General features: G+C 41.1%; 1 protein-coding gene across 3 annotated transcripts in view; it reads left to right on the top strand.

The window, feature by feature from the left end:
- The window catches only part of LOC102202119 (UPF0606 protein KIAA1549), a 35,146-nt gene that overhangs the window by 20,951 nt on the left and 1,232 nt on the right, over positions 1 to 12,963 (top strand). For 2 of the 3 annotated variants that reach the window (XM_005734809.1, XM_005734810.1), the window contains exons 11-21: positions 396 to 580; positions 4,641 to 4,870; positions 5,798 to 5,934; positions 6,980 to 6,994; positions 7,438 to 7,643; positions 8,878 to 9,104; positions 9,199 to 9,343; positions 9,424 to 9,738; positions 10,885 to 10,931; positions 11,475 to 11,623; positions 12,601 to 12,755. In XM_005734809.1, the coding sequence (XP_005734866.1) occupies positions 396 to 580; positions 4,641 to 4,870; positions 5,798 to 5,934; positions 6,980 to 6,994; positions 7,438 to 7,643; positions 8,878 to 9,104; positions 9,199 to 9,343; positions 9,424 to 9,738; positions 10,885 to 10,931; positions 11,475 to 11,623; positions 12,601 to 12,755 (1,811 nt within the window). The remainder of the gene's footprint in view (positions 1 to 395; positions 581 to 4,640; positions 4,871 to 5,797; positions 5,935 to 6,979; positions 6,995 to 7,437; positions 7,644 to 8,877; positions 9,105 to 9,198; positions 9,344 to 9,423; positions 9,739 to 10,884; positions 10,932 to 11,474; positions 11,624 to 12,600; positions 12,756 to 12,963) is intronic. The other variant, XM_005734811.1, reaches the window with a different exon arrangement.

Below are 12,963 nucleotides of genomic sequence, written 5' to 3'. Positions count from 1 at the left end.
AGAGCCCCTCAAGGGAGTTCTGTCTCCGTTCTGATTGCGTTCTTTTATGGTGCTTTCCCAGAGGATGAAGTGACTGTTAATTAAAACCAAAGCAGCGCCGTGTCTGTCCAGGGAGAAACGAATCCAGGTTATTTTCCGTAGCTACGGTTTACAGATGTCCCGTAAATCGCTCACCTTTATAGATTTAGTTCGATCAAGGCTGAAAATCAATAAAGATGAGCTCATTAGCATATAGGAGTGTCACTGTTAATAAATACAGAACATGTGAAGAGCAGCCAACCGATGGGAAATACTGGTAACAGAAAAGAACCTGGATTCTAAAATAACCTTCTCCTCCTTTGTAGTCAATATATGAACTTAGCAGTTTATGGTTTCTTTGTTTTTTCTAATCACAGCTGTCGAAAAAGTGACATCTTCACCCTCTGACAATGAGAACACAAACATGTGGATCATCATCGGGGTTGTGATCCCCCTCCTCGTGGTCATCGTCATCATTTCCATCCTTTACTGGAAGTTGTGTCGGACAGACAAGCTGGAATTCCAGCCAGACGCCATGACCTCCATCCAACAGAGACAAAAGGTAAAGTTCCATCTTTACTTTACAGATGCTTTCCTGCATCAGTGTTTCAAAATGACTTTTGTGCCGTAAATGTTATATTTGTAATTATGTAATGAAGGTGTTTTTGTTAGAAATAGTTTGTTAATTAGATTTACTGGATTAATCCTGGGATTATAAATCAGCATGATTAATAAAGGCTATATGTCACTGCCATGACTGTGCTGCAAGACCTCACCGATTTGGACATCATGATGCCGTCTTCTGGATGACATTAGTAAAACTTTAATGATTCCAGCAGAGACATATTGAAGGACATGTGCTGGGTTAAAAATTATGATGCTGCTCATACAGCAAACAGCCTCAGCAGCTCTTTTTTTGCTTGAAACAACCAACAATGCTGCTCGACAGTTTCCTTTCGGCTCATTTTGTGTTCAATCTGTGGTTATTGAAAAGCCTCTCTGGCTTTTGTAGCTTCACTTAATTTTAGAAGTAATGCTATTTGGCTGCCCTAAGTAAGATTTCTGTCATAGTATTACCCTCCCTGAAACAGCTTTCAGACATAAGCTGTGGACAGTGAATAAATCTGACTGCCCTTGTCTGGTGGACAATCACAAACTGCACACAACAGAAACACCAGTATCACACAACCTCTCACTATTGCAAATGCTCTGTTTGGTTTAGGCAAGGTTTGACACATGAGCAGAGTGCAGGAGGCGGGGTGCTATACATGATGCGAGCGTGATCACAGGGATTTTCTTCCTGCACTCTTCACACATTGGCTCAATATTAGACAACTTGCCTGTTAGATGGCGTCTGTGTAATACCTGCTCTGACCGATTCTGTCATCTGTGTACTCGTTAGTCTGGAAACCTCCACGTTTGCATGTGTTTGTCCCTTTTTATCGTCACGAATATTTTATTCAGTCTTCTAATGTCAGGCTGTATATTTTATTCCTAATTAAGAAATTAACTTAACAGCCAGTATTTGGCTGTCTTGTTTTGTTTGTATTAGTTTGGTGAAGTTCATATGTGGTGCAGAAATATAAGACCACACAGGTGTTTAACATATTTGCAGCGCTGTGCTCATAACAGTAGTATTAGAGAACAACAGTTGCTGAATCTCTGTCTAAAACGTGTCCACCTGCAAACCTCAGCTTGGACTAAGAATACATGTGAGCAAGACAGGAGTAAGACTCCATCCTATGTATGTTTATTTCCATTCCTGATTACAAACAGCCTGTTTGGGTGGTTCTCTGGATGTTTTGGTTTCAAAAACTGCCTCATCTTTTCATCTCTGTCTGATTCCCCTTCACTTGAACATAACCTTAGCATTTGGTCAGTGCTCTGACTCAGACGTGTATCAGTGGCTCATCCTCGCTGATCCACACATTCGTCTTTGACTTAACACCACTCCTCTTCTCTCAGTCTACTATGTTACTCAGAGAATCAAGGACCTCTCGTCAACAGCGACTCCCTCAAACTAAAAAAGGTATTGAGTTTAGTGAGGATGAAGAGGAGGAGTATGAAGAGGAAGAAGATGATGAAGAGGAGGAGGAAGGGGAGGAGAAGGATTTTAAAAAGGGGAAGGTACAAAGCAGTGTCTGGTGATTTGTAGAAAATGTAGTCAGACCTGTTGTGTGTTTGTTGGAAGTAACTTGTTTATGGTTTATTATTCAAGTGTTGCACAATTATGCAAAGAACAAGACCGTATGCACGTTATATGAAGAAGAAGTCCATTTTTATAGTCTGGGTGTTTACTTGTTGTTACAAGTGATACAAATAACAAACAGTAGCTCATATAATAACAAATAGTAGCTCATCACTTATCAGCAGAACAATTTATCTTATTCATCATTGCTTCTGCTTAGAGATCAGTAGCTCTGAAGAGCAATCAGGGTATGAAAAATGAGGAGGAAGAAGAGGAGGAAGCTGAAGAAGAAGAGGAGGAAGAAGAGGAGGAAACTGAAGAAGAGGAGGAGGAGGAAGAAGAGGAAGAGGATAAAAAGAAACTGAAAAGGAAAGAAGGTACATCGAGAGAGCAAAAAAGGGAAGCGACCAAAGCTGTGAAAAAGAAACCAGAGGAAGTGAAGAAAGACGGGAAAAAGAAAGTGTTGTCTAAAGGGAGACGAGCCGAGGAGGAGGTATCTCATGTAGTAGACGGGAGATTAGTGCCTGTTTGTGTTTATAGATGTAAGATCTCCCTCATTATGGTATCTAGAGAGAAAAGTGTGTGTTTATAGTCAGTAGATCATGTATACAACTCTGTTTCCCCTCACAAAACATAGAAAAAGAATCAGAATGTTTACAGATCACATGAAGCTTGTATTTAACGAAACACCGTCGTTTCCACTTTAACAACATCGTTGGGACAGGAGCATATTTACTGCTGTGTTGCTTCACCTCTTTGCAAGCAAAATGTTTTTCCATTATTAGTTTGATTTAAAGTGCTCGACGGTTCAGAGTCACTCCTGTGTCATTTTTATGTGTCTGCACTTTCTAAACTGTAGAAACATGCTGCTCGAGTAGGTGCCAACAAATGGCAACGTATGTTCCTGTGTGTAACATGCAGCATCAGTGGAGCATTAACATACGTGTAAGTTAGCACTGCACTGCACATATCAGAGCAGATGCTAGCTTTTTGTTTTTAATGTTTTATTTTTACTTTGCATGATACCTTCAACTTGCAGGGATGCAGCTCTGGGACTTGCTGCAGAGATTTATTTAGTTCTTCATATTTTAATGATGTTAAAATAATGTTTCATCATCATTATTTTAATATCATTAAAATAATTATATTATGTTCTGTAGATAATGAAACTCTCCAAATTAATTGCAATTTCAAAACAATGTGGTGAAGGCATCTGTTTCTCTTTTTAAACCCAAGTCACTAACCTGAGTCCTCATGTGACTACGGTAATACTTGTTTAGATTTTGTTTGTTTGTTTGGTCATTTTTGTTTCCCTTTTTCTGTTAAATATTTTTGTAGTCTTTGTAGCTCCTGTCCCAACTATTTAAAAATGTATTGCTTATACCAAATTTACAGTAAGCATTTATTTTTTGGGAAAATTAATCGTTTTTCACGTGTTATCTTTACGTTTTAAAGGACCTAATAATCCTTTTTAGGAAACAGAGTTGTACGTTGTGTTTGTGTTGTTGTAAATGGTTTCTTATGGCTATGATTAAGTCATGTGTAAGTGTTTTGTGCGTTCAGCTTCGGTGTTGGCTATAATGAGTCATAGTTTACTATTTGAGGTGTTGTGCCCCTCAAAGACTGGCCTCATTTGTGCGCCACACAATCATATACCCATTCACTCCCCCCAGGAGAAGCAGTTTCATACTGGCAAGCAGAAAACTGGATTAGGAATTTTATACCAACAAGCCTCTTCTAAGCTGTACATTTTGCCTCAGTAAACTCAGTGTGCGCACATGTAATGCAGAGAATTAGGAGGAACACATCGTGTCACTCTTTGCTTGTTGCCACATTTCAGTGTCGTAGGACTAGAGTTTCACAAACTGCTTGCAAACACACTCAGATCTGACATCTTCTGTTTACTCTTCTGCTGACGGGAAGTCCTGAGGGCTTTACACTCACTGCTCCAGCCTCCATCCCCCACCACCCCAAAAACAGAGACACCAAGTCAATGTTTACCCAAGTCTCTCGCTCTTCTCAGAGACTTTCTCTTTATTCATTCTTGTCTGACTGTGTGAGTCTCCCACTGGGCATCCATTCATCAGTCATTTAGCCCAATTATGTCTCGAACGTGGCATCGTTCTGGTTGTCATTTCCCTCATTTACAAATCTGGAATTTTAATGGAATTTCATTGCACTGCATTGGACTATCGCTTTCTGAGCCTTCAGTTCCCTGTTTTTTGCAGTATTACTCTCATATTGGCATTTGGTGTAAAGTCAGAGGCTTTAAAAAGTAAAGGTTAATGTCACAATGAGGCGGTGAATGATTATGAATGCTTGTCAATAAGTAAATACTTAAGTGAAAGTCGTGCTCGCTCCCTCGCTGTCTTGCTGGTGCAGCTTTCGGCTCATGTTCATCCACTCGTTCCTTCTCTTCTTCCTGTTTCTTTAGCTGCAGGCTCCCACCGTTAAGGGCTTTGACTTTGCCAAGCTGCACCTTGGCCAGCAGAGCAAGGATGATGTCATGGTGATCCAGGAGCCTGTCCCGTCTGGCCTCGGGCCCGTCCAAGTATCCATTAAAGATGGCCTCAGTCCATCTGAGAACGGGGAGATCCCCACTCCCATTTCCAAAACGTCCGCTTCCTCCACAAAGGCGTCGCGCAGTGGTCGAAGGAGAGGAAGGTCAGTGCTGCTCGCAGAACAGGAAAGTGACAAAACATAAAGGCTTACTTTACCTAAAGCAAATAAAGAGAGGATAAGCAGTTCTAGTGAAGTTCATGATTACAGCCAGCATATTTTAGAGATACGGTCACCTTCGTGTTTTTATTTTCCACACATGGTGAAACACTGGTAGCATTTTTTAAATTGCGTTAACATTTCTGTATAGATTTTATTACAGCTTGTTTTCCCAACTGAGGTGACTTTCTGCCTCCTTCAATTGGGGCAGTTAGCCAACCAGACAAAAAGCTTTTGACAGATCTTCTGATTAATTTATGCACCAAAGAAGGAGGAATCTTCTTTTGCTCCCTCAGACAGGTCTGTGTAACTTACAGAGGTTAAGCTGAGGTGCATTATAAATATTCATTTTACTTTGTTCTTTAAATATTTTTGCCCTGGCCCGATTTTCCTACATTTGAAATAATATCAAAGCTTAACTAAAGAATTTTCAGTTTTGATATCGACAGCTTAAATGAGTTTGTGCAACATTACCAGCCTTTCCCAGAACACTCACTCTTCTGGTTATTAGATATGTGACACCAAAACAAGTACAGCAGTTACTGCTGGATACATTTATTAACTCCTGTTACAAATGTCTTCCATTACATCAGGCTCTTTTATTGGGCAGTTGGCGCTGGTTGTTCCTCCTTGCTCGACAGCCATCCAAGACAAATTATTTAATGAATGTAATCATTCTGGCAGCGGAGATTCTTTAAGGCGTTTATTTCAACAAGTTATAACCAATGTTATTATTTCTTAGAAGTCTCCTCCCAGCTTTTACCTTTCTGCAAGAGCGCAGGTTTTGATTATGCATGACATTGCAGCATGTTCGTGCGCTCTTGGGCTTCAATTATTCATCTAAGGCTGTGTTTGTGTGTCTTTCCTGGGCAGGATCTCCTCATCAGATGGCGACTCTGTGTTAAGTGACCATTCCAGTGAGCGGGAATCAACTGAGGAGAACCTGAGAGCCCAGGCCACGCCCAGCGACAGCAAGCAGACCCGTAAGGTCCCCATCAATGTTTTAAACGGTAAGTGGCCCTGGCAACACTCAACTCGCTCCTCCAAACACGGAGAGCAAATATGAGGGGGAGGAAGAAAATGAAGGGACTTGGCTGACATAAATAGATAAAGAGAGAGCAACCACAGCTAGCATGTTTTGATTGACAGGGAGGCCAGTTTGAGATTGTAAAGGGAGGAAGAAAAGACAAAGCAGAGGAGACGTGAAGAGATTCCAGGCAAGGACATAAAACAGAGTGAAAGTAAAAGAAGCAGCTGGTAGGAATTTCTATTCAGTGGTCAAAATAAGACGAGACGGAGAGGAATTGAGGAAAAAGGAAAAAAATGCTAAAGTTACTTTATCTGACAGCTTTTTGATAGATTCAAGCCTGCAGTGCCACTCAAGAGATTACGTGCTGGACCTCGAGGCAGTCGGGCACGCAGACTGCAGCCTGACTCACACACAGAGGAACAGTCTGTGTTTTGTTATTGATAAGTCTGTGCTGATACTGTACTATGCTCTGCCCGGTGCTTTTAACCTGGTTAAGGTTAGGGTTAGGATTGGGTTAGGCTGACAGCAACCCCCTTTTTTAATTTAATTTCTGCCAAATTGTCATATCCAGAGAAAATCCCAGATGCACGTATGAGACTTGGTTCATTTAGAATGTAAATAAAACAACCAAACAGTAGTATTAGCTTAATTGGGTCGGTGGATACCTGGTGGATGAAAAGAGTTTAATTAGATTCCAGATGAAACACATTCAATATTAAATAATCTGCTGCATCTTTTTTTGCTTTCTTCTTATTCAGAGCAACATCTTCCTTGCTTTTTTCCAGCTACTGAATAAAAGATCTGAAGACATGAAAGTATCACCTATGGAAACTTGCCTTTTCCTTTCTTTTGATCTTTCCTGGTTATGTTTCTTTTCTCTCATGCATCCGTGTCAGCTGCACCTCTGTGTTGTTGGTTTTTTTTTTAATATTGTTGTCAGTATGCAGCAACCACTTTGATTTTTGTTCTTACTTGATCTCTTTCACCCTAGTAAGACTCTCTTTCCTTTCTTTTGTGGTTTGCAGGCAAGAATAGAATTGGTAAGAGCTTGCCACTTTCTGTCTCTGTCTCTGTAGACCTCAGGCTTGACCTCCAGCAGCTGTCTGTGTGTTGTCTATTAGTTCTTTGGTAGTTTTGTGCACAGTTCTCACCATCCATCACTTCTGTGCTGAGCTGTCGGTCACAGCATGGAAACAATAACTTCACAAACAAAGGCAAAAGCCATTGTTTGAAACAAAGCTTAGCTTTTGGAAATAGAAATCAATGTTTTATTTTCACGTAACCCTCAAGAAATTTACTCCACACTTTTATTACAACCAATATTTTGAATATAGTGAGGTGGTAAAGAAACACGGACATGTTTCATTAGTCATCCTTATGCATTAGCTGTTTGTGTAAAATCTCTGTCCCCTAGCTTAGATCAGCATTAGCATACGGTGTGAACTCGCTGCTAACATGTCACGACCTTTGTTTTATTCCACAGGTCCTCCTCCTATGAACGATACAAATGAGCAGCTGTCTTCAGCCTCCATCTTTGAACATGTTGATCGGATATCTCGTGGCACCGACGCAAGCAGGAGACTCCCCAATAAAGTCCAGCTTATCGCCATGCAGCCTATGCCTGTCCCACCACTCCACAGTCCGCCCGTCAATGGAAAATTGTCAGACACAAACCAAATGACCAAAGAGGTTTGCTGCTCTCATTTTCTTTTTTAAGGAGATAAGTAATCCAGCAGTTTAATGTTAAAGACACTTGTCTTTAACATTAAACTGCTGGATCAAGATTTGCTTTACTTTCGCAAGCACATTAGAAAAACGTGGGTTACAGTAAGATATCGTTTTACTGTGCTGTGCTGAAGTTTTGGTTTTTTTTGTCATTAAACTGTTTCTTTATTTAACATTTTTAACTAAGTTTATTTAACAAAATACATTCAATAAAAACTTGAGAACAGGAAACTGATTTTTCATCCAACCACTGAACACAAACACTACAGAAGAACATTTTACAAAGATTAAAATGGAACTACGGGAACATTTTCATTCACAGCTGCCTCATTAGATCTTTACAGCAGAGTCTATCTGAACTCTGTGGCGCCTGATCTCCAGGGGTTTAAGTTTGACCCTGAAATCAGAAGAGGATGTTTCTCTCTCTTCAGACTTACTCTGATCCTGTGATGGGAACGATTTCAGCCCTGCGTGATCACGCTGATGTTTGCAAAGAGCAGATAATGAAGTGAATGTTTTGGCACATTGGTAACAGTGAAACAGTTTATTAGTAACGTGGGATCGTTTGTGTGCGGAGTAGGAACTGAGATTACCGAAGCTCACAGCTGTAGTTTCCTTCCATGTGTGTACGTTCATGCTCGTTACGATTCCCTGAACATGAGAAGCTTTTGTCACAGTGTCTGCACTTGTATGGTTTCTCTCCTGTGTGGACTTTGTGTGTTTTAAGGTCACCTGCAGTGGTGAAGGATGACCCACACTGAGCACAGAGGTGCTTTTTAACCCCACTGTGAAAGAGTTCATGTCGTTTTAAGTCACCTGATGTGGGGAAGCATCTCCCACATTCTTTGCAGTATTTCAGTTTGTCTCCAGTGTGTTTACGTTGATGCATTTTTAGTGCTGAAGTTAAAAAATTACCAAGCTAATTATTTCCCACAGGCCTTGCAGGAGTCTCATCTGCTCCTTTGAAAAATTTCATCTCAATGCAGAATAAAAAATACAAAACCCTGACACAAACTCTTTGGTCAGATAGTTTGAAAATGTTCTTTCTCAAAGAAGAAGTCATAGGAACAAAGTGAAATCCTCCAGAGTCTTTTGGAAGATGTAATTCACACGTGGTTGAAATTTCATTTGTGATGCTTCTGTGGTTCTTATAATTTGCCAAACGAGCTAATACTGATAATTGTAATTTGATCCTCAGATCCAGGTAGCGTTGAGGCACAAGTCAGAAATTGAGCATCATCGTAACAAGATTCGTCTTCGCGCCAAGAGGAAGGGCCACTATGACTTCCCAGCTATGGATGACATAGGCGGTCTTGGCGATGCAAAGGATCCAGATCGTATTTATCGCAAAGAACAGATGCAAATTGATAAGATCCTGGACCCGGATGCTCAGATGCCCTCCGTCTTCATGGAACCCAAGAAAAGGTTAGAGGTTATGAATTTTTGACTTTTTGGTGGAGAACTTGATTTTCTGTGCATGCTGATAATATATTTCTCTCTTTCTTCATGTGTTTCTAAGTGGTCGAGGCAGGCGCTCACCAAAGCAGAGGATGAAAGACCAGATGAATGGAGGCATGATGGAAGCAGACAAAGACCACCTCATCACTGAAGACACTGATGCTGCTTACAGAAAGTGCCCCGGGGTCAACAATGTGGCCTATGTGGTGAGTAACACAGAAGAAGTAGGAAAACCTTTCACGGACCCTGCAACCTTTCTGACTTCTTTGCCGTCTATGTTTTCCAGTCGGACCCTGACCAAGGCCCAGGATCCCCTCACAGGAGTCCTTCCCCCACAGATGATGTCTTCCCAGCCCCCACTTCCTCTCCTCCCGGCCATGCCCCTCCCCCACCACCGTACATGCCCCCACAGCCCTCCATCGAGGAAGCACGGCAGCAGATGCACTCCCTGTTGGACGACGCCTTCGCTCTTGTGTCACCCACTTCTCAGGGCAGCACTGCTGGGATCACTCTCCCAGGGGTCAACAGCAACCCTCCTAACTCTAGCCCTCCAGGTCATGGGCCGAGACCTTGGGGTCTTTCCTACCAAGCTTTCCCCAGCGTAAGTTGCCGTCTGTGTACAAACGCTCTGGCTGGAGCATTGTCCATCCAGTCAGCTATAAATATTTCAGCTGCCATATTGCATGGAACAAGAATATGTGTTACAAATAGAAACAGTGGGAGACACAGCTTTGCATTCACTTTCTTAAGGTGTTTTGCTCTCCTGCTCAGCATGAAGCCTATTGCTTCCAGTATAATCACGTCCTCTTAGCAAAGTACTGACTTAAGTATTCCTCCATCTGTTGCAAGGTGCAACCTTAGCCCCCCCGCCCACCCCCACTGGTTATGTAGAGCTCCTAAGACCCTTCAGTGATATAGCCATCACCCACGTAATCTTTATTAATTCCTGTTAGTATAGGCTACTTTCAAAGAAACTGCTTGGAAGGCTTTACAAAGCGAGGCCAGTTTATGCAGTGCCAACCTCTGTTATTAACACTTAGCTATGGCAGCATAATACTATTCATGTACAATTATCCCTGGCTTTGAAATCCATGAGAGGTAGAGGGCTTAGCTGAAATTAAGGTTGTTTGTGTAAGAAGAAGAAAATCTAATCGGTACTTTACAAGTGCAAAAATCTACTCTAAACAAAAACAAAATAGAAGCATTGTATGGCTGTTCTATGGTCCAGATCTAAATGTGTCCATTCATTCATTCATTCCCTGGAAGTGCAACCTTAAAGATTTAATCCCAGACCTTCTTGACTGCAGAGAATACATTTTCACTCCCTGAATACACTTTTTAAATGCTTTCTTATCTTTCATGCTGCTTTACAGCTGTTAATAACAATACTTTGTCCTCTATCCAACACGGGTGCTCACCCCAGACGAGTGAAAGAAACACTGAGCAGTGCAGCCATAAACAGCCCTTTGATGGTGCTTTTATATGCTATTAAAAATATGGATATCCAACAAAACTTTGCTTGGTAAAAATAACAATGTTCACTATGTAAAATAACCACCAACAGTACAGTAAATTGTAACACACACAGCAGGCTGTGATCTCATAAGAATAACTGCATCAACTAAAAATCTTTTTTGCATTTCTTTTCCAATAAAAACAGTTCACTGTTTATACCTGAGACCTGTGTCATCACTGGTACTTGATCATTGTCACTTAAACACAGCACATCTCTTTTGGTCTTCCCCAGAGATTCCCTGAGATGTCCTCTGCTGCAGTGCAAGGCATGGCAACAAGGTCAGTAAAGCAGCTGAAAATAGAGTCGCTTTCCACATGTTCTTCATACCCCAAGAGGTATTTCCTATTTATAATTACAGGTGAACTTTCATTTTCTTTAGTTTACATTTATAGAGTTGAGCCTCATGAATAATGACAAAGAGTCCTCTTTATTTTATTGTTTCAATGGATCAGGTCTGAACAGCTGCCTCTTAATAGACTCTGAAAAGGCTGCACGTGTACACACACGTAGAGCATCAGCTGTCAACCATTTGTGTTTCCACTATTTGGTACCAAATTGTGAAATGCTTGACTATCAGATTATTGATTGCACCATATAGGAAGGACTCCCTGTGATTAGAAATGTAAAGCGTGCTAAAAAAGTAGCACAAATACACACACACAGTATGAAATGTCTCCATGTTCAGTAACTGCAAAAAAGGGGGAAAAAATCATCATCTGCTATTAGTCAAATTGTTTACTTTAAACTGACCCAGAATTCAGCTATTGGTGCGTCCTTATGTTTTCTTAAATCATAAATGAGTTTTTTGGTCTGTGTTTCAGGCAGGGCCTTGGCTCGAGCTACCTGCCACCAGGAGAAACAGCGGGGCACGGTGAGCAGCTCCAGCCAGACAGCCTGTACTCCAGCAGGGGCCTCTACGCTGATGAACTGCCCTCATCTGCCAGACCGCGTCCAGTGGGAGGAACCACAGGTACACAAGGAAGTTCGATAGCATCACACAAATGCAACATTAACACAACAATATTTTATGTTCAGGCTGTTGCTCTGTCCCCCCAAACAAAGCTCATGGTGTCCATTCATTTCTGCATCTCGTTTTCAACTTTTTTGTAGATTTTTTTTTTTAAAATAGGAAAAAAGGAAACGCACATCTTAAGCAATCATGCTTAAAGATAGACATGTATGTTCTTTATCTCAGTGTTTAATCTCCGTCTCAGTCTTTATGCTATATTTAATCCATCTAAATGTAAACACTCCCACTGTCAGTTACAGCTAAACAACAAAATGAACCATTAGCACAAATATGTCCTTTTTTTTATTCTTAGAGCTATACACTATTTATCTCTGACTTTGTTTAGCAATAAACTGCTGAGAATATGTAACACTGACAGAAATAACTAGTGCAAACGTGAAAGGTTTTGCACTAGCTGTCACTACAGAGGAATAACTCTTGCATTTAAAATATGCCCTTTCTGAACTGGCTGAGTGCGGCGTGTGTGATTAAAGCCATTTGTTGCAGCAGGAATGGGGTGTGTCAGCAAAACGTACAGCTGATTCAGGTTGCCAATATTTTCTGCAATGATTGAAGAACATCTGTGATAGATGTGCAACCAGTCCAGGGTGCACGCTCACTCTCATCCAAAAACAGCTTGGCTAATCTGAGGACAGACAGTCAGGCAGCTGCCAATAACTTTGTAACTTCACTTACAGTGGGTATAAATTTGCATGCAGCTGACAAATTTTCAGACGCTGATGCCGAGTAAAGACAGTTTCATATATTCTCTGCTTAGATGAGAGAGCATAAAAGAATACTGCAGTGATCCCGAGCAGTTTTGAGTAGGAATGGAAGATACAGTAAGGTTAAAGGTTGGGCAAGAAGCTGGCATGATTAAGGTTGGGTCTTTAGGAAATTAGTGCCAGTAGGTATAATGTGTTTATTTATTTTTTTAGGTGCCCAGCTCCATCATCTTGCACAAGTGGGTCTGTCCAGTCGGATGAATGGTTTCCCAGCAGGAGTCAGGGCTGCTCCGGGCCAGAATGGAGGCTTAGGCTGGAACCACTATCATGATGACAATTTCTCCAGAGCAGAAGCTGAAAAAGATGCAGTGAGTGAATTGCACATTTTTACTTTTTCATTAACAAGTTCATTTAATTTCATTGAAACCTGAAACCCCAAACTTTTCATTTAATCATCGAATTATTAAAAACAAACGCACAGTAACTTGATCCTAACAGGAAGCCAACTTTATTGCTTTTGAGAAACACCCACAGTTTCAGTTTGGTTTTCTTCTAATTTTCTGGTGTTCTTCTGTT

This window comes from Pundamilia nyererei, unplaced genomic scaffold (assembly GCF_000239375.1).
Source record: "Pundamilia nyererei isolate P.nyererei 1_Seehausen unplaced genomic scaffold, PunNye1.0 scaffold00060, whole genome shotgun sequence".
In the NCBI taxonomy this organism is placed as follows: Eukaryota; Metazoa; Chordata; class Actinopteri; order Cichliformes; family Cichlidae; genus Pundamilia; species Pundamilia nyererei.
Note: the sequence above shows the minus strand (reverse complement) of the source record. Positions and strands in the feature narration are given on the sequence as shown.